The following is a 25,273-nucleotide window of genomic DNA, read 5'->3' as shown; positions in this document are numbered from 1 at the left end:
AGAGCCCAGGACAGCGCTTCTTCCGGTTTCCTCATTTCCGGCTCTGTTTCTCTGGTTGTCGGTGTCGTAGGCCGGGTTGGAAGGCCACGGGTCTGTGTCCTCGGCGGTTGGTCAGTGAGAGGCTGTGACAGCTGCATTAGCTCCCCGCCCCCGAGGAACCGTGGTGCGTGGGGGTAGGGGAAGAAGGAAAAAGTCCAGATCGCGTTTCCGCTCACTTCTTTCCAGGGTTGAGAAGATTCCAGAGAGCAGCAGGGATCTTCCCCGACGTGAGAGCTGCCGGCTTCCCAGCAGACAGGTGAGGGCGGAGCTGGCCCGCCTGGAAAGAGGCTGGGGAAGGTTTGGCTGTGGCGGACACGTTGCCTTTGGGGCTCCAGACTTTCACAGGGTATTTCTATCCTTAGTGTTTCTCATGTCTGCCCAAGTATTCGGCCTTTGGTTTCAGCCCCTTCGTCCCTCCTGTCTCCCTTGGTGTGTCCCCTTGAACAGCCGGGTGTAGAGGGAGGGCAGGCCCTTCAGGACGGCACCTTCTTGGCTTCACATGCATTGGGTAGGAAAAGGGGTTGCCGGATCCAGGTCTTTCTCGATTACGTCCCGGAGTGGGCCACCTTTGGGTTTGTTGTCCAGCTTTTATTTCTATTCTCTCCCTGCATCCCCCACTTCCTCTCTGCAGCCGTGAGAGAAAGCGAGATAGTGATAGTCCCTTCGAGAGGTTCTTTGGACAGTGGTGCAGGGGGGAGGAGCCTTGCTGTTGAAAAGTCCCAAGCCTGACTGCTGGTGGGATCGTCCAAGGAATGCTGGAGTTTGGATAGGAAGTTGTGCTGTCGTCTTCTCGTCCGTTCGTCTTTGCCAAGTTACTACTGTTTACGTGTCTAGGAAAAGGAAAGACTTTCTTTCTTTTTTATTTTTAAAGAACAGTTTCTAGATGCTTTTTTCTTTGACTTTATTATTACTTCCTTTGTTTTGTTCTTATCTCCCTCTGAGTCCTTTGATCTCAGAAAGTGTGTCGTTGACACTTCCTGCAAATCTTTGAGCCACTTCCCTTTAGGATTTCTGTTCCCCTCCCTAAGTTTCCGCCTGAAGAATAGTATACTTTCTCTAACTGGGTTATTTAATAAGGAAAAATGGAAGATTTGCAAGACTTTTCGTAAACTTGTGTTTTCACCTGCAAGGGTGTGTTCACGTTTACCATTTAATGAATTTTGTTGGCGTGAAAATGTGCAGCAGACTTGGTTGCTTTAAATCAGTTCTGTGTTAAGACTTAAGGAATTGGCCATTCCCGCTATCTCAGAGTGATTACAACACGCTATATATTTTATATTGTTTTAATTCCATTTTCCCCCATTTGTCTTGTTTGCTTTCCTTGCTCAACATGACCAACATCTTCTCCCAACCACCACGTCTCACAATCATATTCTGAGAAATAGAAAGTATTTCCAATCTTATTTTATTTTCAGGATTAAATCTCTGCCTCATTTTTATTCTATTCCAAAATGATAAATTATTTTAATCCTGGGTTATGTCTAAGGGTTCATATTTTATGGGGTCTGTGGCTCAACCCCAACTCTGACATTATGTGCCAAGTTTTGAGTGCATTTTTGGGGTGAGGGAGAGTCCATTCTTTTTATCAAATTCTCAAGGAGATATATAAGCTCCAGATAGTGTGTGTATGTTTATGTGTACATGTGTATATACATACATGTGTGTGTGTCTGTCTATAAAATGTGTGTGAAAATATATATATGAGATCGGTAACCTCCAGATATATACCCATGTCTTAGTGTCTTGTTGAAGTTAACAAAAACTTTTTGTGGGGCTGTTATTTCTCGAATTGTAAATAGCTTGTTTGGGGAGAGTAGAATGCACAGATTCTAGCTTTATACTGAAATCTTTAACAACTTCAAAACGTTAGTGTTTCTAAATTTCTTCCTATATCTAGAGAAGGAAGTAGGATTGCCTGCTTTAGTTCCTGATTTGCGGTTTTGAGGTTTCTTTTTAGGGATAGCTGTTTGTGGCTAATGCTGTGGAGATCCTATGTATTTATAAAATTAATGTGTTTATTAGTTTTTAAATACATATTAATATTACCAAGCTGCTATATACAGTTCAGTGTAAAAAATTTAAATTCTGATTGTACTTTGCTTTCATTTTCTTGTTTTTCACTGAGGCATCTACTTTGGGTTTTGGCTTTGCTAGGAAAGGCAAATAAGATGTTTCAGTAGCGTGGTCTGTAAGCTTTCAGTATATTGCTGCTTATCTTCATATTCCTTTCCCACCATTCTTTATCAGGTAGTATATTAATGTCTGTTCTCTTCTAATATCCTTCCAAACTTAATGTAAGTTAAGAGTACATATTTCAACTTACTGATTTGGTTGTGAAGTGTTTGTTGATCAAGGATTGAAGTTCTAAATGTTTGACACTTGTTTCATAGAATGTTAGAATTTGAGAGACCTATACAGTTAGTTCATCATAGTCCATATAGAGTGACCGGTTTTTTCTTCTCACAAAATAAAGTAATTTTCCCCTCTGTCTAACTTGGGGGGAGCAGAAAACATAACTTTATAAAGGGTAAATTAGTTTCCTTCTAATGCAATGACAAAGGCAGAAGATAGGTTATATCTAACACCACAAAAATAATGAACATTTATTTGCTTACTGTGTACTACACATTATAAGTGCTTCACATGATTATCCCATCTAATCCTCACAGCAGCCTTATAAGGTAGCTAAAATTCTCATTTTTGTAGACGAAGAAACTAAATGATTACTAATGAAACTAAAAGATCAACAGAAGCTTAAATAATCTGCTCAGAATTATGTGGGTTGAGCCAGGATTGAACCTTGGTTGTCTGACTTCAGTTTGTGCGCTCTTACCTACTGCTCTAGATTGCTTCCACCATATTTTCTTTGCATCTTTTTTGGCCTGGGTTGAGGGTATCTCACCAGATTTTCTGTCAGACATTAAGAAAAGAAGATCGTTTCCTTTATTAATCTACAGTAGATGAACACCTGTTTGAATGTTATACCACAAAGTAGGACAAAAAGTAATAAATTTGAAGTGTTATTTGATAAACTTTCCCCATAGGGATGAATATAAATCTGTATGTATGTTTGTGTGTATTATGAAGAGTAGGAAGTGTAAAAATAGAGATTTAAAGTAATAAATAAACTCAGCATTGTGAAGAGTCTGGAGATATAAATATTATATATTCCAGAATGATAAATTTGAGATAGAGTATGGAATAAATTCAGGATGGAGGAAAGAGTAAATTCAACAGAGAATTTAAGATAATATGGCTATAGATGAAAAACTAACAATATATATACAGACTGGAAAGAGTAGTTTTGCATAATATGGAAGATGATGATTTAGGGAACCATGACAGTCTAAAAGTCAGATATGCACCAGCATTATTAGTTCCATACTGGTACTACAAAACAAAAGAATCTGAAAATAGTCTTATCTTTGACTAGTTTTAGGCAGTCATGGAAGCTGCTGGATAGCTCTTGCAGATTCTCAGCTATTCTCTGCAAGACAAAAGTGTGTTATCTTCTTTCCTGCATTTCTTTTCCCTTTCCTCTGTTATTCCCCTCTCCTCCATTACTTCTAAACCTTTGTCTTAGAATGGTTATAGGCAGGTGTTGCTGGAAATTGCACAAATCTTTTATGAGAATATGGCAATATCTTTGCGTTATTCTCACGAAAAAGTTTTTGTTTTACTTTTGTTTATGATAGCATTGGGCTAGCAGCTCTTTGATATTCGGGCTTCATCCTCTTTTATCCTTTGGGAAACTGACACACTGTCTTTGGAGCAGGATCATAAGAACAGCAGAGCTTGATGGTTAGTCTTAAATCATCCAGGGAGTACATTGGCCAATTTATTTCTGCTAGCATGAGATAGTATTTTAGAGCAAGCTTTCCAAATTTTCTGCATCATGACACACATGGAAAATGATTATATTTGTATGGCAGACTATAGCCAGGGCCTTCCTGGCTCTCTGAAGGCTGAAAGGGGTTGGGAGAGCGGATCAATATATATATCAGCACATCTGTAATCCATTCTTGACACACTGGTTGGAAGGAAAGCTTTGCTCTAGATTAGAGGCATATGTTACTCTTTGTTTAATGCCTTCTGTTTATTTAGCATATAATGATTTATAAAGAACTTTCACATATATTCATTTTATTTTTATTTCAGTTATGTCAAGTGGGTAAAGCAGATACCATCATGTTAGAAATGAAGAAATTGAGATTTTAGATTAAGTACTTTTTATAAGGACACACACCTAATAAGGGATGGGTCAGGAATTCAAATCCTAGGCGGAAAAAGAGCCCTTGGGGGTTAAGCAGTAGTCTGATCTCCAGGATGGTCAAGACCAGGGGTCCCCAAACTTTTTACACAGGGGGCCAGTTCACTGTCCCTCAGACCGTTGGAGGGCCGGACTATAAAAAAAACTGAACAAATCCCTATGCACACTGCACATATCTCATTTTAAAGTAAAAAAACAAAACGGGAACAAATACAATATTTAAAATAAAAAACAAGTAAATTTAAATCAAGAAACTGACCAGTATTTCAATGGGAACTATGGCCCTGCTTTTGGCTAATGAGATGGTCAATGTGCTCCTTTTATTGACCACCAATGAAAGAGGTGCCCCTTCCGGAAGTACAGCGGGGGCCGGATAAATGGCCTCAGGGGGCCGCATGTGGCCCGCGGGCCGTAGTTTGGGGACCCCTGGTCAAGACCCTATTTTTTATTTCAAAGTACTGCCTTCAGCATCTAGGGCAGTTCTAGGCACATAGAAGTCCATAATAGTTGTCAACTATTGAGTGCTACTCTAGCTACGCATTATGCTTCACCATTGCTATCTGTGTATTAGGAATTCTTATTTTCTAATAACAAATGAAGAAACAGGTATAGAAGCCAGCAGGAATAATTAGTCCAAGATCACCCAAGTAGCAAAAGGAGGAGAACCACAGACTTGTAACTAAAGTTGCTAGACTCCAAAGCTTGTGCTCTTTTCACTATATTGTGACTAAACGACTTCAGGACATTGCAAGGTACAGATTGGATTCTAATTAAAGTGTGTGTCATTGGTGACAGGAGGGTGATGGTGAAAGGGAAATAGACAAGTAGACTATTAAATGTTTATTTTTAGCAATTTTGAGGTAGACTTCTAGAGATGATGGCTGTCTAGTAGGGTTTCCAAGATGTTTGAGGATGAGCATGGGGTAGAAGAGAAATGTGCTGAAGCGTTTCTTGGGTCAGTGGTGCTGAAGGTAGTACTAACTAAAGGGTTAAAGTGTTGATCCTCCGTATATGGCTAATATTCATGGTAGGTTTACAGATTATTTTCATTTTTCTCTTTCTGTATTTCCTAATTTTCATATATGACATATTATACAAGTAACATTCTTGAAATAAAAAAGTCAAATAAGCCTGACTTGTGGTGGCGCAGTGGATAAAGTGTCGACCGCAACCTGGAACACTGAGGTCACCAGTTCAAAACCCTGGGCTTGCTTGGTCAAGGCACATATGGGAGTCGATGCTTCCTGCTCCTCCCCCTTCTCTCTCTCTCTCTCCTCCTTCCCCCCAAAGTAAATAAATAAAATCTTTTTTTTTAAAAGTCAAATAATATAATAAGCAGATGGAATGAAATTTTCTACTTCCCTAATCTACCTCTATCCCCCACAACCACTCTTGGTTAATTCACAAGGTAGTTCTAGGGATTCGATAAAATACTGTGTGCCCGTAAAGTCATGGTGCACTTTTGTCTGGCCACCGGAAAGCAACAAAAGATGATAGAAATGTGAAACCTGCACCAAATAAAAGGAAAACTCTCCCAGTTTCATAGCTATTCAGTGCAATTTGATGTGGGCTCACGCACAGATTTTTTAGGGCTCTTTAAGTAGCTATCCCATATAGCCTCTACAGACTCGTCACTGACTGATGGCCTACCAGAACGGGGTTTCTCCACTAAACTGCCAGTTTCCTTCAACTGCTTATCCCACCGAGTCATGTTATTCCTATGTGGTGGCGCTTCGTTATAAATGCGCCGATATTCACGTTGCACTTTGGTCATGGATTCGAATTTAGTGAGCCAGAGAACACACTGAACTTTCCTCTGTACCAACCACATCTCGACTGGCATGGCCGTGGGCTGCTCCGCTGTATACACGGTGTTATGTCATCATCTGCGCATGCGCACATGCTGCCACATCATCCTTCAGAAACTGAGAGGGTTTTTCTTTTATTTGGTGCAGATTTCACATTTCTATTGTCTTTTGTTGCTTTCCTGTGACCGGTCAAAAGTGCACCATGACTTTACAGACACACTGTATATGAGGAAGTACTATACTCCTGCTAGTATCATAGCCACTAGCCACATGTAGCTATTTAAATTAGTTAAAAATAGGATTTAAAAGACTTAGTTCCTTAGTCACACCAGGCACATTTCAAGTGCTCAGTAGCCCCATGTAGCTAGTGGCTACTTTATTGGGCAGTGCAGGTATCAATCATATCCAGTAACATTGGCCAGTCCTGGTAAAACTTTAGTGACATAAAGACTATACCATTGAACCAAGATTTAAAAAACCTGTGTCTAGCAGTTTTTGTTTTAGCTGATAAAATATCACCATGTTGTCTCTCAGCTTTTTGTTTTAACTCAATGCAGATGGTCAGAGTCTAATGTTTTTTCTTAGATATTTGGGAATTATAGTTAAGCTATTTTTCTAGGATAAAGATGTCAGCTTTTCTAAGAGCATGAGTGTTTTTTTATCCCCTTTGAGCTCTAGACTTGCATATCTTGCTTTTTAGTTGGCCCCTCTTGAATATATTAAAGGTACTCAAGTACAATATGTCTAAAATTAAACTGATTTCCCTCTCACTCCCCGCCCCCCAGAGAATGCCAAATGTTGGTCCTCTTTCTTTGTTCCTTATTTCAGTGAATAGACTCCATTATCTTTCCACTTATAAAATCCAGAAAACTAAGAGTGATCCTTAATAACTCACTCTTCCTGATTTATCCATTCTGTCAGGTTTTATTAATCTTTTTATTTGTTTCTTGAACTGTCTACTTCCCTTTTTCACTGCTCCCACTTGTTTATTACCATCACCTTGCCTGAAATTTCTACAGTAGCTTCCATTGTTGTCTACCTACTTCAATTTTGGCCCCTAATTTATTATCCATCCTAAAGGCACAGTGAATTTTTTTTTTTTTTTTTTTACAGAAACAGAGAGAGAGCCAGAGAGAGGGATAGATAGGGACAGACCGGAAGGGAGAAAGAGGAGAAGCATCAATCATCAGTTTTTCGTTGCGACACCTTAGTTGTTCATTGATTGCTTTCTCATATGTGCCTTGACCATGGCGCTACGAAAGACCAAGTAACCCCTTGCTCGAGCCAGCGACCTTGGGTCCACGCTCGTGAGCCCTACTCAAACCAGATGAGCCTGCTCTCAAGCTGGCAACCTCAGGGTCTTGAACCTGGGTCCTCCGCATCCCAGCCTGACACTATCCACTGCACCACCGCCTGGTCAGGTGGCACAGTGAATTATTTTGAAACACACATTTGATTGTCACTTTCCACTCCTCTTCCTCAGTCTTTTTATTGTTTCCCATTGCTTCTAGGGTAAAAATGAAACTCTTTAACTATGCTTAGTGTCTAGCCTCATCTTTTACTGTGTTCTGCTTAACTCTCCACTTCAAGCAAGCTGGCCTTGTTTTAGTCCTTATACTTGTCTTGAAGGCTTTTCCTTGCACATGCCTTTCTCCCTGTCTGGACCATGCTTTCTCTACTTCTCCTTCACTTGTTGGCGCCTTCCTTAACGTCTCAACTGGAGTTTTGCTTCCTTAGGTAATACTCTACTCTAACCTTTCAGATTAGGTAGTAACAGCATACATTTACCACAGTTTCAGTTCACATTTACTTTTGTGATTATATGATTGTCTTTCTCCTCCATTGCCTCTAAACCCTATGAAGGCGGGAACCACATCTTAATTTCTTTTCTGGGTTACTATTGAATCCCTAAAACCTAGCTCAGTGCTTGACACCAGATGTTGATTGAATTTCCAAGTCAATGTGATTAAAGATTTCAGTTCATGGATTTTTGTAATATAGAATTTTGAATATTGATACTTATAAATATAATAGTTAATATAAGAGTAGTTAAACCACCAGTTATACTGTTTTTTCAAATGCATAAAGCAAATTAGTATTTTGATAATATAAACTTACAATATTAATTATTGAAAACATTAGGCATTATAAAATATGGCACAGTATTCATAGAATATTTTATAATAAACTCATATTTTAGAACAGTTTTAGATTTACAGAATCATTACAGAGATAGTGTAGAGATTCCTATACCCCATGTCCAGTATTCCCTATTATTAACATACTAAATTGTATGGGACATTTGTCACAATTGAAGCAATATTTATACATTATTATTAACTAACATGTTCAGATTGTTTCAGTTTTCTCCTAATGTTCCTATTTCAGGATCCTATCCGGATATCACATTACATTTAGTCATGTGTCTTCTTACTTTTGAGATGCTTGTTTTTCAGACACCTTGTTTTTGATGATAAATTGATACTTTTGAGGATTATTGGACAGGTATTTTGTAAACTGTCCCTCAACTGGGATTTGTCTGAGGCTTTTCTCATGGTAAGACTGGGCAGAGTGTTTTTGGGAGGAAGATGACAGAGGTAAAGTGCCCTTCTCATATCATATCATATCAAGAGTAAATACTCCCTGGCTGGTTGGCTCAGTGGTAGAGCATCGCTGGGTGTGTGGATGTCCCAGGTTCGATTCCTGGTCAGGGCACAGAGAAGTGACCATCTGCTTCTTCACCCCACCCCCCACCCCTATCTTCTCTTTATCTCTCTCTTCCCCTCCCACAGCATGGCTCTGTTGGAGCAAGTTGGCCCGGCTGCTAAAAATAGCTCAGTTGCCAAGCCACCGCCCCAAATGGACAGAGCATCCCAAATGGGTAAGGGGCTTGCCTGGTGGATCCTGGTCAGGGTACATGTGGGAGTTTGTCTCTCTGTCTCCCTTCCTCACACTTAACAAAAATAAATACTATCAGGGCCTAGCCATATAGCTCAGTTGATTAAAACATCATCCCCAAAGTACAAAGGTTGCTGGTTCCATCCTCAGTCAGGGCACATACAACAACAGATGTTACTGTCTCTCTCCTGCTCTCTCCCTTCCTCTCTCTAAAATCAGTAAAATTATAATAACATTAAAAAAAAGAGTAAATACTGTCAGTATGCCTTAGCATTGTTGATTTAACCTTAGTCACCTGGCATGAGATAGTTTATCAGGTTTGTCCATTGTAAAGTTACTTTTTTCCCTCCTCTTTAGGCATATTGTATTTCTTACAAGAAAGTCACTACAGGAAACGCACACTTAAAAAGTGGGGAAGTTATGTTTCACCTACTTAACAGTGGAGCAGTACACAAACTTAATTGTGGAGCAGTAAACTTTGATGAATTCTTCTGCAGGGGGTACTGTATTTGCCTCTCCCCCACCACCACTTATTATTCAATCATTTATATGTATATCAATATTGGCTCATGGATATTTATTATATACTCTGATTTGTAATCTAGTAGTCTTACTTATTTTGTTGCTGGAATACAAATTGTTCCAGCTTTGGCCATTAGGAGCTCTTTCATTTGGTTCCTGTATTCCAGTGGTCAGGAACCAATGGCTTGCGAGCCAGATGTGGCTCTTTTGATGGCTGCATCTGGCTCGCAGACAAATCTTTAATAAAAAAATAATAACGTTAAAAATATAAAACATTCTCATGTATTACAATCCATTCATTTCCTACCGCTCATGTTCATGGTTGCAGGTGGCAGGAGCCAATCACAGCTGTCCTCCGGGACAACACCAAATTTTTATTGGATAATGCATAAGGTACATGGGTCATTGTATGGCTCTCACGGAATTACATTTTAAAATATGTGGTGTTCATGGCTCTCTCAGCCAAAAAGGTTCCCGACCCCTGCTGTATTCCTTTGACATATCCCCATCATTGTGAGTTTTTTGTTGCTGTTACGCGGGTTTTTTAAAGCACCTTTTACTTTCTGACACTACAAGATGCTCCAGGCTCATCTTGTGTATTTCCTGCTACAGTCCTAGACTCAGCCAAATCTCTAAGGAGCGCTGGTTCCATTTATGGAAGAATGATACTAGAAAACAAGATTTGGGCATTACTGTATATGTTCTTATTATTGTTGGGGTTGCCTCTAGGAAATACATACTTATTATATACGTATCTATAAATATTTCTATATGTAATTATGTCTATATTAATCCGTATTCTTAGATGATTTACTCTGAGCTTTTTTCCATTGAAAAAAATTACTTGTGAATAGTGAGGGGTTTATTTTAGATGGTTTTGAGAACTTGAGTAATAGAGGTAAAGTAACTCTCCAGTTCTCTTGGTTCTTGGTCAGCCTCATTGCTAATGTTCTGGAACTTAGCTAGTCATCTATGAAGAATGAGGCCACAATGCACTAAATAATTTAGAGCTTATTTACAGCTAGTTTTCTTTCAGGGAGTAATTTAGTTTTGAGAGTCTTATCATTTTACTTCTCATTAGTTTCTCTGTAACATAATCTGAGTAGGAAAAATAAAAAGACTTCTCCAAACAGTTAATTTAGTTACTTGGTTAAACATTGGTAATGATGGTGGGGATGGGAATAGTTGAATTTCTGTTAGGTTGATTTTTAAACTCTTTCCCATTACTAGATGTAATTGAGAATTATCTACATTTTGTTAAAGCTTTCTCCTTTTGAATTGTCTAGACTGATGTGTTTAACTCAGTGAGCAACTGGAACTTGATTTATCACTATCTAAAAGAACTTATAGATAGTTGATGTCTAGCAAAATAGCTTTTGCAGATACCAAATAGTTGTTGACATAAAGACAGCAGCATAATGTAAATGATTTTTTTTTATCATCTTGTTTCTTTTTATTTGGGTATTCTACTTTTGAAAGGAAGTGTAATGTCCTTTAAACGTATTATGTGGTTAACCATTTTCAGTTCAATGTCATTCGCATTAGACAGGGAGAAGGATTTTTTTCCTATTTTAAGAAAATTACCGGCCTGGTCAGTTGGCTCAGTCGTAGAGCGTCGGCCTGGTGTGCAGGAGTACCGGGTTCAATTCCCGGCCAGGGCACACAGGAGAAGCGCCCATCTGCTTCTCCACCCCTCCCCCTCTCCTTCCTCTCTGTCTCTCTTTTCCCCTCCCGCAGCTGAGGCTCCATTGGAGCAAAGTTGGCCCGGGCGCTGAGGATGGCTCCATGGCCTCTGCCTCAGGTGCTAGAATGGCTCTGGTTCCAACAGAGCAACGCCCCAGATGGGTAGTGCATCGCCCCCTGGTGGGCAAGCCAGGTGGATCCCAGTCGAGCGCATGCGGGAGTCTTGTCTGACTGCCTCCCCGTTTCCAACTTCAGAAAAATACAAAAAAAAAAAAAATTACCATCATAAAAAATTGTTTTGCTACCTTTTGCCCTGAGTTTTCTATATTTACCAACTTAGCATTGTCTTTGACAGAACTCCTTGGTCCCATGTATTATATAATATTTATAGCATTTTGCCAACTTTTTACTTAAGTACCCCCAAAAGAATAACCCTTCAGATGTTTCTTTGGAGACTCATATTTTATCACAAAAATTCAGCATATTTCTTAGAAGACATATATGTATTGTTTTATTTAAATGGATTTTGCTTTAGGCTCTATAATATCATACTTCCTTTAATAAAAGGAGTATAAATTCTTATTCCAGTATGATGCTGTGTTTATCCTTTTTATATCACCTTGTTTATATCTGCCTTTCAGTATTTTAAGCATACTATTTCACACTATTTCAGGGTGTGTGAATGCCTTAATTTGAAAACCTCACGACATGATTTCTGATCAGCAACACTCATTCTCTATGTAGATCCTTTAAGCTCCTGAGTCTTGAATTTATTGGCATCATGGAGACTCTAATGCCATTTTTTTTATGTTTTCTGGTATTCATGGAGTCTTTTTGTTTTTTCTTAATTTCCAGGATCTTGGCAAATCTAGTACCTTCTGCCCTCTCTTTCCTGGGTTCTAGGAAGACCCTAAATGCATTTAATTGTATGAGGGTATAGAATACTTATTAAATTCTGGTTAAAGTTCTTAATATATCATAGTTTCCCTTTGGATAGATCTAGTCTGTTTAGTTTATAGAAATCAAAATGTGATTTTGATCATAAAATCAAAACAACTGCAAACAGTTGGGTGAATTATAATAAACTTCAGGTGGTATTATTTATGCTTTTTTTTTTTTACAAATATTAATTAGTAATTCAACTTTATAGGTAATTGGTTCTTACACTCATTAGTTAATGAATACCTTTGGCTGATTTAAAGAAGTAGAGCCCCAGAGATAGGCATCTTTGGCCTCCAGTATAAATGTACCTATGAAGTCTGAACATTAATGGTAGTTTTGTAATAGTAATTATCATTCTATTTTGAAGACCATTTTTAAAAGATAACTGTGAATTTATGTAAAGACAAGAAAACTTTTTAAACAATACAAATTACGTTATTAATTTTTTTAATCTTTTTATTTCCCATAGCCTTGGACTAATAATTTGGTTGGTTAGAGCGTTGTTCCCAAGTGTAGAGGTTGCAGGTTTGATTCCTGGTCAGGGCACATACAGGAGCAGATCAGTGTTTCTCTCTCTCTCTCCCTCTCCCTTTCTCAGAAATCAATAAGAATAAACATTAAAAAAAATCTTGTCATTTCCCATGTATGTTAGCCATCAAAGTTATGAACAAACTTTTAAAAAATAAATGTGAAGAAGGTCAAAACCTTTCAAGAATATGAATTAAACACAGATTTAGTACTTATTTCTGTAATTCTCAGAAACTTGATTTCCTGTTTCTCTGCCTGGGGTTATTTGGTCTTTTCTTGAACTGGATGATAATGATATATTTTCCTAATTGGTGCTGCTGTTTAATACAGGGGAGCAGATGATAACTTCTATTTTACAAGAAAGTACAAGGTAGCAAAAATGAACTGACTTAACTTATTTTCAGTTTCACTCTTGGATGTCTCCACAGTTCCTTCCTCCTTTTATTACCTCAGTGGAAGCGATTTCCTCCTCCTATCTAAGGGTAATTTCTCTATCTTTGCTAGAATTCCTTACTGTTTTTTTTTTCTTTCATTTTTTTTTTTTTTTTTATTTCTCTGAAGTTGGAAACGGGGAGGCAGTCAGACAGACTCCCGCATGCGCCTGACTGGGATCCACCCGGCACGCCCACCAGGGTGTTGCTCTGCTGCAATCAGAGCCATTCTAGCGCCTGAAGCAGAGGCCATGGAACCAACCTCAGCGCCTGAGCCAACTTTGCTCCAATGGAGCCTTGACTGAGAGAGACGGAGAGGAAGGAGGGGGGGAGGGGTGGAGAAGCAGATGGGCGCCTCTCCTGTGTGCCCTGGCCAGGAATCGAACCCGGGACTCCTGCACACCAGGCCGACGCTCTACCACTGAGCCAACTGGCCAGGGCCATTCCTTACTGTTTTTAAATTTTTTATTCATTTTAGAGAGGAGAGAGATAAAGAGAGAAGGGGGGGAGGAGCATGAAGCATCAACTCCCATATGTGCCTTGACCAGGCAAGCCCAGGGTTTGAACTGGTGACTTCAGCATTCCAGGATGACACTGTATCCACTGTGCCACCACAAGTCAGGCTATTTAAAAAAAATTTTTTTTTAATTTTTAATTTATTGATTTCAGAGAGAAAGGGCAAGGGACAGAGAGAAGAAGAGAAAGAGAAATACTGATTTTGTTGTTCTACTTGTTTATGCATTAATTGGTTAATTCTTGTATGTGCCCTGACCAGGGATCAAATTTTGCCACCTTAGAGTATTAGGATGATGCTTTAACCAACTGAGCTACCCTGCCAGGGCTCCTTATTGTTTTTAAAAAGCTTTTATTTTTATCTCATTTTAGACTTAAAAAATTGTAAAGAAAATTTCCTTATAGTCCCCACTCCTCCTCCCGTAATGTAATACCTTATATAACCATAATATAATTATGAAGGATAGGAAATATAGCCTGACCAGGTGGTGGCTTAGTGAATGGAGCGACGGCCTGGGATGCTGAGGACCTTGGTTTGAAACCCTGAAGTTGCTGGCTTGAGCGCGGGTTCATCTGGCTTGAGTGTGGGCTCATCTGGCTTGAGTGTAGGCTCACCAGCGGGGTCACTGGTTTGAGCATGGGATCATAGATAGACATGACTCCATGGTTGTAGGCTTGAGCCCAAAGGTCGCTGGCTTGAAGCCCAAGGTCACTGGCTTGAGCAAGGGGTCACTGGTTCAGCTGGAGCCCCCCCCCCCCCCCCCCCCCCCCGTCAAGGCACATATGAGAAAGCAATCAATGAACAACTAAGGTGCTGAAACGAAGAATTGATCTCATCTCTCTCCCTTCCTGTATGTCCCTGTCTGTCCCTCTCTCTTTCTCTTGCAAAAAAAGAAAGAAAGAAAAAGAGTAGGAAAAAACAGTTATATAGTATGGGAAACATTTGTACAGTATTATTAACTAAGCTATAGACTTTATTAGAATTTCACCAAATTGTCAACTAACCCTTTTTAGGATCTCATTTAGGAACTCTCATTGAATTTAGTTATTTCTCTATAGTGTCCTTTAAACCATAACTTCCTCATATTTATCTTTCATGACCATGACAATTTGAAGAGCACTGATCAATTATTTTGCAGAATGTACCTTAATTTTGGTTTGTACAAGGTTTTCTCATGATTGGACTGAGCTTATGCATTTTTGGCAAGGTCAGAAAAATGATGCACCCTCAGTGCATGTGTCAAAGGCATTACAAGGTTGATATGTCTTACTACTGATGATTACTTATCAATTGGTTAAGTTAGATCTGTTCAGTTTCTTCACTTACTATCTTTCCTTTTCAGTAGGTAAGTAGCTTGTGGGAGATGTTTGGAAACTATATAAATCCTGTTTGTCCTCAAATTTTGCCCTCTGATTTTTGTATTCATCAGTGGATATCATCTGCAACATTTATTGTCTAATCGAATGGTGATAGCTTTCCTCTTTATTTTTCTCTGTTTATTAATTGAGATTCTGTTGTGAGAAAGAATTGTCTTTTTGCTCCCATTTGCTTATTTACTAGATTATTTATGTCAGTATACCTCACTAATATTTGCTTCATTCTGTGGGTTTAAATCCAGTACTATCATTTATTTTGTTGCTCACTTTGTTCTACCCTTGACCACGAGGGGCTCCTTCTTTGTTCTTTTGACAAGTTCCCCTCTCTTTTTAAAAATTTTTTTCTTACTTTTGACACAAAAATATATGTCAGGTTCATCTTGTATATTTCTTGCTCCAGCCTTAGAATCAACCACTTCTCCTTAAGAACTCTGGTCCCTTTTATTGGAGAATGGCATGTAGAGCCAAAGTTGGAATACCAGGTTAACTCATGCTACTGACTATCACTGCTTCTAGCCCTCTCCATGAATAAAGTCAAGGAAACCTATACATATACATACATATATGTGTGTGTGGGTATAATACCCTGTGAAAAACTTTTACTAATTATATTAACAGTATTTATGTAAAATTATGAACACCATCTATATTAACCTTTTAAATTGTTTCACATCTAAAATGATTTTATGAATTTATTTTTTAATTATGGAGATATGTATTCTTACATTCTGCATACATTTTCTGAATATTTGGTTTTGTTTGTTCACCTGTTATAATCAATAGATACTTACATGATTGTATGTAGTTTTGCAAAGCAAATTATGATTGAAGTAAATTTGTTGTGTTGTGGAATATTTGTAAGGCTGTTGGTGAGGTGATACAGCTTTTAACTAATTTTTTAATGTGTATTTAACACATTTTATTTTTAGGCATGTCTGACTGCAGCAATGATACTACTACTCGTGGTGCATCTAGACCAGCCAGAGAAGAAGTCAAGTCTAATTCTGAGGTGATTGGGTGGCATTTACACTGTTAATTAAAGTCAGCCCATCTCAATCAAAGTTTTAGACTTTACAAACTAAGTTAGTTGGTCTAAACATGTGTCATTCTAAAGAAACTCTTTTACGCACTTAGACACAGGAAAGGCGTAGGAAGGGAGAGATGTCTTCATAATCGGAAGTAAGTTGCCCTTTGCCTTTTCACATAAAAGTGAACATAAAAGTAGGGGTCAAACTGTATTTCTAGTTTAAATATGAAATGAGGTTTCTGTTGAAATAATAGTAGTTAAGTTTCACATTTTAGTTCATCTACTCTCATATGTTCTTTAGTTAAGTATGCATCAGAATCCAAGTGTAGAGTTGTTTTTGTTTTGTTTTACTTGAAATACTGAGTTCTGGATTTCAGACTCCCTGAGCCAGAATATACAGTGATACAGTGACAAATACAGGGACATGTGTGTTTTTTTGTTTTGTTTTTGGAAGTTCTACAGGTAATTCCAATATATAACACCTAAGAATCACTGTACTAGTTCATTAGAATAAAGGAAAATATATTAGGAGGTTAATTTTATATTGAAATCAAGTCACTAGGTAGTTTTTGAATACCTAATAATGCCTGAGATACTTAGAGTGCTTACAGAGTAGCACTTTCATATTGTCTCACCTTGGTCCTTGGGACAATTTGTTATAGTGCATTTAGGTAAGTAGAATAATTATTATTTTCTCCCTTTATTTGTTGAACATATTTAACCTTCAGAGAGGTAGTGACTGACGTTTAGAATTGGCAAGGCTAGAATTCTGACTCCAGTTGCAATGGTTCTGAACCAGTTTGCTCTTTGTATATGTGGCATAATAGGCACAGCTTTTCTTCAGTCAAACCGAGACACTGTGAATCTGTGTGACAAGCTTTAACATAGGATTTAGATCTAGATAGTTTATTTTTAGTTTAACAGCCAAAGATGAGTTCTGGTTGGCAAATTATGTATTATCTTTGGAGGATTCAGGATTTGTTGTAATTTAAAATAGTTTGGCTTTGACCATTTTTCAAAGCAGTGTTGTAATTATATTTAGGTCTGAGATACTGTATTTATCTTAACTTGTAGATTTGATTTCTTTATGATCAGATCTCTGAATCTGTACTGTTGAATGATGATCAGAAAAAGTTTAGTGCAGTGGTTCTCAACTTTTCTAATGCTGTGACCCCGCAATACAGTTCCTCATGTTGCGGTGACCCCAAACCAAAAAATAATTTTTTTTTAAAATTTTTTATTTATTCATTTTAGAGAGGAGAGGGAGAGACAGAGAGAGAGAGAGACAGAGAGAGAGAGAAAGGGGGGAGGAGCTGGAAGCATCAACTCCCATATGTGCCTTGACCAGGCAAGCCCAGGGTTTCGAACCGGCGACCTCAGCATTTCCAGGTCAACGCTTTATCCACTGCGCCACCACAGGTCAGGCCCAAAAAATAATTTTGGTGGCTACTTCATAACTGTAATTTTGCTACAGTTATGATTTGGAATGTAAATACCTGATATGCATTATGTATTCTCATTGCTACAAATCAAACATAATTTAAACAGTGATTAATCACAAAAACAATATTTAATTATATATTGAGAAATATTTATTACTAATGGGCCTCCTTACCTAGTGTATTGGGGCTACCATTTCGTAAATAGCTGCTTAACTAATGGATCTGTTTTTTCCAGATTAGTGGCAAGTTTTCTGTATAGAACAGTGTGAACTACATCATATGATACACTGCAGTTTCTGCACAGCATGGTATGTTTCAGGGCTCTTTCAAACTATAAAGCAGCGGTTTCTGCGGTGGAATCCACATCTCATTTACTTCAATGGGAGACCCGTGGATTTCGCAGAAGAGAGATCCCCTGTATGGCAGAAATGACAGTTCCAACACATTTCTTCCTCTCCTATTCAAGTCAGTGGGAGGGTGCAGCAGATTCCGCTCAAATATAGAGCATGTTGCTGAATTTTTTCCATGCTAGAACTTTTCCTAGAGCAGAAAAATTCCAAAGGTGGTATCCGCCACCCCCAATAGACTGAAAGAGGCCTCACACTGCTGTGCAGATTCTGCAGTGTAAAAGATCTGCCTCCTATAAAAGTCTATAAATTAATGATAAAATCCATCTTTGGCATTCCCTGCATTTTTAGCCATCCCCAAATGTGCACCATCCACAGGAAATACTGTTTTTTTTTAAAAAAAACACCACACCAGGTATGAGTGTAATATGAATTTGTGACCTAATTAAAAAGCATTATGTAAGTTTACAGTTAACTGAAGTAGGATTTAGGAATATTTTGTGACTTATAATTCTCTATTTATTAGTATTCTACTAACATAAAAATGCTTTTTTGCAAAATTCATAATGAAAACATTTTTGGGGTCAAATTTAGTTACAAGAGTTTTTCTTTTTAATATTTTGTACCTCTGAATATATTTTGGCCATTCTCTTAATTTTAAATGTTCTATACATAAGAATTTTCCTAATCCTAATCTTAGCAGAGCTTTGCACATACTGGTGGTCAATTGGATGAATTAATGAATTCTGACTACTGGTATTATATATTTTTTGGAATAGACTGTGGTGACCTGGTGATAATTTTCATTTCTTTAAAAGCAGTAGAAAACAACAACAAGAAGTCCAGCTTTTTGAACATAGTGAAACATTATCAGTCCTGAACAAGAAGAGACTTAAAGTTCATTAAGGTTCTGTAAAGTCAATTTCCTTGCTCATGATCTCTTAGCTAGTTAATTGCAGAACACGCTGATCACATGCTGTTTTCATTAAAATGTCTGTTTCATCGGTGACCATAAAAATGCTTTCTTCTTCTACATATAGATTTTTATGTGTGTGTGACATCGGGTTGTTTTCTTTTTGAATTAAAAAAAAAAAAGAGAAGAAAACATGAGCTTGGCTTACTTTGTACTTTATTCCAATTATGTTTAAAACACATAAAGGTAGATTTTGTTCTTTGTATTTTTAATATTCAAACTTCATACCTTGAAATGTGTTTGAACTGCTGCTTCTATATCTATAGAGGAAATAATAGCCTAATAGGCACTATTCACTGAGAGTCTATTTGGTGCCAGGCTGGGTTTTATACATATTATCTCATTTAATGCAACTGTAACCATGTGTGCAGTTGAGGTTTTCTACCTTGTGTTATAGATTAGGCAGTAAAGACCTGGAAGGTTTAACATAACTAAAGAGGTATAGAGCTCTGACTTGAACCCAAAGAAAGTAGAAAATATTAGTAAATGTAAGAGACTAATTAGGAAAAAATTATTTAAAGATAGAAAAGTTTGGGAAACAGGTAAGTAAGTTGTATTTGAAACAACAACAAAGGAAAGCAAGTAAATTAACTGTGTCAGGTATTTATTAATGTATCCTGAGATTATTGACTGAATTCTTTCTGTATGCCCTTCAATATAGTAACACTAATACATATATCAGTTTCTAATATCCAAGAAAAATATACAGATATTTGCATTCTTTTTTTATGTAAGTAACTCAGAGGCCCAAAAAGGTGAATTGGGTGCAGATCTTGCACTCAAGGTGCATGTTGATTAATGTAGAAAATTTTTTAATAAATAAAATCTAGAATAATGCCTCTAGAGTGGCACAGATGAAGAACTGTAGCAGTTCAGAGTATCAGCTAGGAACATTAGTGAAGGTGGCATTAAACTGAGTCTTACAGTGAGGGTAGAATTTGAACATGTGCGTGATGACAATCACTGCCAAAACAAAGACACAGAGGAAGGAAATTGAGAGACATGTATAAGAAAGTGTGAGGAGTTAATTTTGATTTAGTACAGTATCTGAAGAAGTATATAATCTGTACAAGGGTAGGTCATGTCGTGGAAGGGTTTTGAGTGTCAGGAGAAGTTGGCTTTTACATTGTAAATACTGGGGAGGGAGACAAGACATGTTAAACATATATAATTATTATTATTTTTTTCTTTTTTTATATTTCTGAAGCTGGAAACAGGGAGAGACAGTCAGACAGACTCCCGCATGCACCCGACCGGGATCCACCCGGCACGCCCACCATGGGGCGACGCTCTGCCCACCGGGGGGCAATGCTCTGCCCATCCTGGGTGTCGCCATGTTGCGACCAGAGCCACTCTAGCGCCTGGGGCAGAGGCCACAGAGCCATCCCCAGCGCCCGGGCCATCTTTGCTCCAATGGAGCCTTGGCTGCGGGAGGGGAAGAGAGAGACACAGAGGAAGGCGCGGCGGAGGGGTGGAGAAGCAAATGGGCGCTTCTCCTGTGTGCCCTGGCCGGGAATCGAACCCGGGTCCTCCGCACGCTAGGCCGACGCTCTACCGCTGAGCCAACCGGCCAGGGCATAAATTATTTTATAATTCAGTATAAAGTAGTCCTTACTACTATAAAGCAAGATAAGGGGCTAAAGAATCTTGAAGGGTGCTGATTTATACCGGTTGGTCCGGCTTCCCTTCTTAGATGATGTTTGAGCAGAAACCTGAATGGCATGAGAGGGAGAGTCATGTGAAAACCTGGGAGTAAGAACCTCCTAGAAAGAGGAAACAGCAAGGGCAAAAATAAGATTGGTGTTTGAGGAGCCAGGGTGAGGGGTCTGTGGCTGGAACCAAATATCAGTGAGGAAGGACTGGGAGGAAATGGGGGTCAAGTGGTAGCTGGCAGCTAGGGTTGCTTAACATGGAAATGAGAGTGACAGGCAGAAGATGAAGTTGGGAGATTTGAAATGTAGCATTCGGTTAGCAGGGGTTGAAAATATAAGACAAATTAGGTGTTGACATTAATAAAGTATTTGTTACAAAAAAACTGCAACTTGAAATAAAAGTTAAATAGTAAATGAATTCCCATGTACTCATCATCCAGATTTAATAATCCTCTGGATTTTAGCACATTTGCTTTGTCTATTACTTAATAATACAGCAGTTTAAGGGTCATCTTCCTTTTAAAACCATAAAATTGCCAAGATAGATAGAACAAAGAAAAAGAAGAACAAGGCTACAAATGATAACATTTGTAACCATAATTCAACTGTCTTGATATTGGTGTATTTTAGAAAAATGTAGTTAGGGCACCCTTAGTAACAAAGTTAGGAAGAGAAGCTGTACTAGTAAATGCTGGTATTGGTAGAACTACCCAATATCTGTCCTGTTGGTCCTGAGCTGAAATTAATGTACTGTAATTATAATATCTTTAGTTTTATAAGCAATTGCACATTTGATTCTTCTAATAGCTGTGTAATATATAGGTAAGGTTAATAATCTTATTTTACAAATGTGGAAATTGAGACTTAGGGAAGTAAAGTGACTTCTTTAAAGTTGTAAATAGAGTCAGAACTGGTCCTTAAATTCACATCTTCTGATACTTTGGTTAGTTCTCAGATTCCATACAGTAGCTTGTTCACCTAATACTTTGAACCATGTTGAATTAACACTTTACAATAAATACAATAACCTTTTTTTTTTTTCCTTTTTCAAGTGAGAGAAGGGGAGATAGAGAGACAGACTCCCACATACACCCCGACCAGGATCCAACCAGGATCCACCTTGCAACCCCCGTCTGGGGCTATGCTTGCAACTGAGCTATTTTTAGCACCTGAGACGGAGGCTCCATGGAGCCATCCATCCTCAGCGTCTAGGCTAATGCACTTGAACCAATCCAGCTGGCTGCAGAAGGGGAAGAGGGGAGTGGAGAAGCAGATGGTCACTTTTCCTGTGTGCTATCACTGGGAATCAAACCTGGGACATCCACACACCGGGCTGATGCTCTGCCACTGAGCCAGCTAGGCCAGGGCTGACATGAACCATTTTTCAAGAAGGTCATATTTTACTAATATGGAAGGAAATTTCAAACACCATTTGAATTAGGAGTTCAATAGACTTGCTTTCTCTTTTTGTAGGCAAAGAAAAATCTAAATAATTTCATCTGACACATAAGGCATTTGTGTTTTTTGATATTGGAACAAAAGATGGCCTCTGTTAACATGCACAATTAGTCCACTTAAGCACCTGCGACCTTCATTGTCTGAAACCATAACTGTAAGAATTAGGGTTGAATATTTTCAGCTTCTCTTCTTTCTTTTCTTCTTCCACATTGTTTACTTTCTTTACTGTTCTTTTGTGTAGAATTGACTGAAATTAAGAATTTAGTCCTTTAAATTAGATGAATACAGCCCTGGCCGGTTGGCTCAGCGGTAGAGCGTCGGCCTAGCGTGTGGAGGACCCGGGTTTGATTCCCGGCCAGGGCACACAGGAGAAGCGCCCATTTGCTTCTCCACGCCTCCGCCGTGCTTTCCTCTCTGTCTCTCTGTTCCCCTCCCGCAGCCAAGGCTCCATTGGAGCAAAGATGGCCCGGGCGCTGGGGATGGCTCTGTGGCCTCTGCCTCAGGCGCTGGAGTGGCTCTGGTCGCCAACGTGGCGACGCCCAGGATGGGCAGAGCATCGCCCCCTGGTGGGCAGAGCGTCGCCCCATGGTGGGCGTGCCGGGTGGATCCCGGTCGGGCGCATGCGGGAGTCTGTCTGACTGTCTCTCCCTGTTTCCAGCTTCAGAAAAAAGAAAAAAAAAAAAAAAATTAGATGAATACATAACTTATTTGATAGCAGAACAAAATACCCATTGAATACAAGCAGTCAGTGAACTGAGGATTGGGAACATTTCACTGGATTTTTAAATGAATTTTCAAATAACTTTTTAAAAGGGTAGATTTAAGAAACAATTGGGAAAACTATTTTTGCTTGTTCAGTGGTAAATTAAAGAACAATGTTAAATGTGTGCTTTAGAAGATAAAATGCTGTGTACAATCTCGGAAGTCTAATTAAGGCTAAGACATTCTTTTACATTCTTTCTAGAAAGTTTCTACCTTGTTTCTAAGAATTTTAGAAATTGGGTTTTACTGTTAATATTTCCATATACCTTCTCTTGCATTATTGTTAAGATAAATATTTAGTCTTGGGATCGAATTTTGTTAATTTTACATGTTATTTTCCATGGGGTATTCACCTATAAATGCTGACTATCGAACAAAAAGCCTTTTAAAATATTATGTCAAGGTATAATTTCAGGATTTGCAAAGCATAAGTAGTGCCAGAAAAAATTACAAGCTTTTTTTTTTTTTTAAGGAAGAAAGTTGTTCTTTTTTTTTTTCTTTTATTTTTAATATTTATTTATTTTGTGTTTTTCCGAAGCTGGAAACGGGGAGGCAGTCAGACAGACTCCCGCATGCGCCCGACTGGGATCCACCTGGCACGCCCACCAGGGGGCGATGCTCTGCCCATCTTGGGGCATCACTCTGCTGCAATCAGAGCCATTCTAGCGCCTGAGGCAGAGGCCACAGAGCCATCCTCAGCGCCCGGGCAAACTTTGCTCCAGTGAAGCCTTGGCTGCGGGAAGGGAAGAGAGAGACAAAGAGGAAGGAGAGGGGGAGGGGTGGAGAAGCAGATGGGTGCTTCTCCTGTGTGCCCTGGCCAGGAATTGAACCCGGGACTCCTGCATGCCAGGCCAACGCTCTACCCCTGAGCCAACCGTCCAGGGCATGAGCCTTTTTCTTTTAGCCGAAGTCTTGTACAGCTACAGAAAAAGGCTATAGACCAGGAGTTGGATTGACAAGGAGAAGAGTCATTGTACATTCTGAAGCTGAAGTTTAGTAGACATGAGGTTGCCTAATTGGCCAGGATGGAGAAAGTTAGGGGAGAGTATGGCATGAGAAGCAGGTGGAGAAGTAGGTAGGATCAGATTGTAAGCAATTTGAGAGCCATGTTATAGCTATTATATATAGTATTGAGAAAGTTGCTTGATTATCTAGTATTTTGCACCTTCTTAAAAAATTATTTTAATTCAGTTGTAGAGAGAGAGTAGAGAGAAAGAGAGAAAAGAGGGGGAGGAACAGGAAGCATCAACTCTCCTATGTGCCTTGACCAGGCAAGCCCAGGGTTTCGAACCAGCGACCTCAGCATTCCAGGTTGATGCTTTATCCACTGCACCACCACAGGTCAGGCTATTTTGAGATTTTATATAATAAGACATAGGCTCTCCCTTTCCCTAGCCTCATCTTGTAGAGGCTTTCCCCAACATTGCAAGGGGGGTGTAGCTGGGCAGCCAGAAAAATAAATAGATGTAACACTTGGCTGAAGCCTTCCTGGGCAAACAAAAAAGAGGATTTTTTTTTTCTGTTTTAAAATATTGAGGAGGAGGAACAGAGGGGTATTTTTGTTTGTTTGTTTGTTTATTTGTTTTGATGCTCTGCCATGCTCTAAATATTCTCGTAGAGGAGAGGCTTATGATTTTCAGGCTCTGGATTAAACAGGGAATATGTCAGTAAATATCACTTAGGACTCTGCTGTAATTTTTATAGTGAGAGGGTATTGGTCTAATTTATTTTTGTCAATGGAGACATATTTGGAAAATGACAACTTTGCCACTAAGTTACAGAGCTACAAGTTGGTTCCTCCTTGTATGTGGGCACTATGACCAGGGCCATATGCCTGCCCTCATCAGACTAGGGTGTGCTCTGTAGGTGAATTGGGGCATATAGAAAAAATAGATTCTTTATCATTAAAGATGGCAGAATGGAATTTTACCCTTAAAAAATATCAACAGTTTGTCTGACCAGGCGGTGACGTAGTAGATACAGCGTTGGACTGGGACGCAGAGGACCCAGGTTTGAAAGCCTGAGGTCGCCGGCTTGAAAGCAGTCTCATTTGGCTTGAACGTGGCTCACCAGCTTGAGCCCAAGGTTGCTGGCTTGAGCAAAAGGTCACTCGCTCTGCTGTAGTACCCCCCATTCCTGGTCAAGACACATGAGAAAGCAATCAGTGAACAACTAAGGAGCCACAAGGAAGAATTGATGCTTAGCATCTTTCTCCCTTCCTGTCTGTCCCTATCTGTCCCTCTCTCTGACTATGTCTCTGTTACAAAAAAAAAAATCAACTTTATTGAAGTAAAATTTACATGATAAAAGATGTGTTCATTTTATTTATTTATTTATTTATTTGAGAGGAGGGGAGACAGAGGGACACTCCCACATGTGCCCTGACCAGGATCCACAGCACATCCTCTACAGAGGGATGTCCAGCCCATCTGTGGCATTGCTCTGTTGCTTGACAACCAAGCTATTTTTAGCCCCTGAGGCATAGGCCACCTGAGCCATCCTCAGCTCCTGAGGCCAACTCACTCAAACCAATCGAGCCATGGCTGTGGGAAGGGAATAAAGATAGAGAGAGAGGGAGGGAGGGAGAATAGAGAAGGAAGG

At 39.1% G+C, this 25,273-nt stretch overlaps 1 protein-coding gene across 4 annotated transcripts in view; it reads left to right on the top strand.

The window, feature by feature from the left end:
• The first annotated feature begins 38 nt into the window (after positions 1 to 38).
• ARFIP1 (ADP ribosylation factor interacting protein 1) overlaps positions 39 to 25,273 on the top strand; it is a 104,530-nt gene continuing 79,295 nt past the window's right edge. For 2 of the 4 annotated variants that reach the window (XM_066280575.1, XM_066280543.1), the window contains exons 1-2: positions 41 to 295; positions 15,941 to 16,020. In XM_066280575.1, the coding sequence (XP_066136672.1) occupies positions 15,943 to 16,020 (78 nt within the window). In that variant the 5' untranslated portion in view covers positions 41 to 295; positions 15,941 to 15,942. Of the gene's footprint in view, positions 296 to 15,940; positions 16,021 to 25,273 lie in introns of all 4 variants that reach the window. The other 2 variants (XM_066280554.1, XM_066280564.1) reach the window with 2 other exon arrangements.

This window comes from Saccopteryx bilineata, chromosome 1 (assembly GCF_036850765.1).
Source record: "Saccopteryx bilineata isolate mSacBil1 chromosome 1, mSacBil1_pri_phased_curated, whole genome shotgun sequence".
Lineage (NCBI taxonomy): Eukaryota > Metazoa > Chordata > Mammalia > Chiroptera > Emballonuridae > Saccopteryx > Saccopteryx bilineata.
Note: the sequence above shows the minus strand (reverse complement) of the source record. Positions and strands in the feature narration are given on the sequence as shown.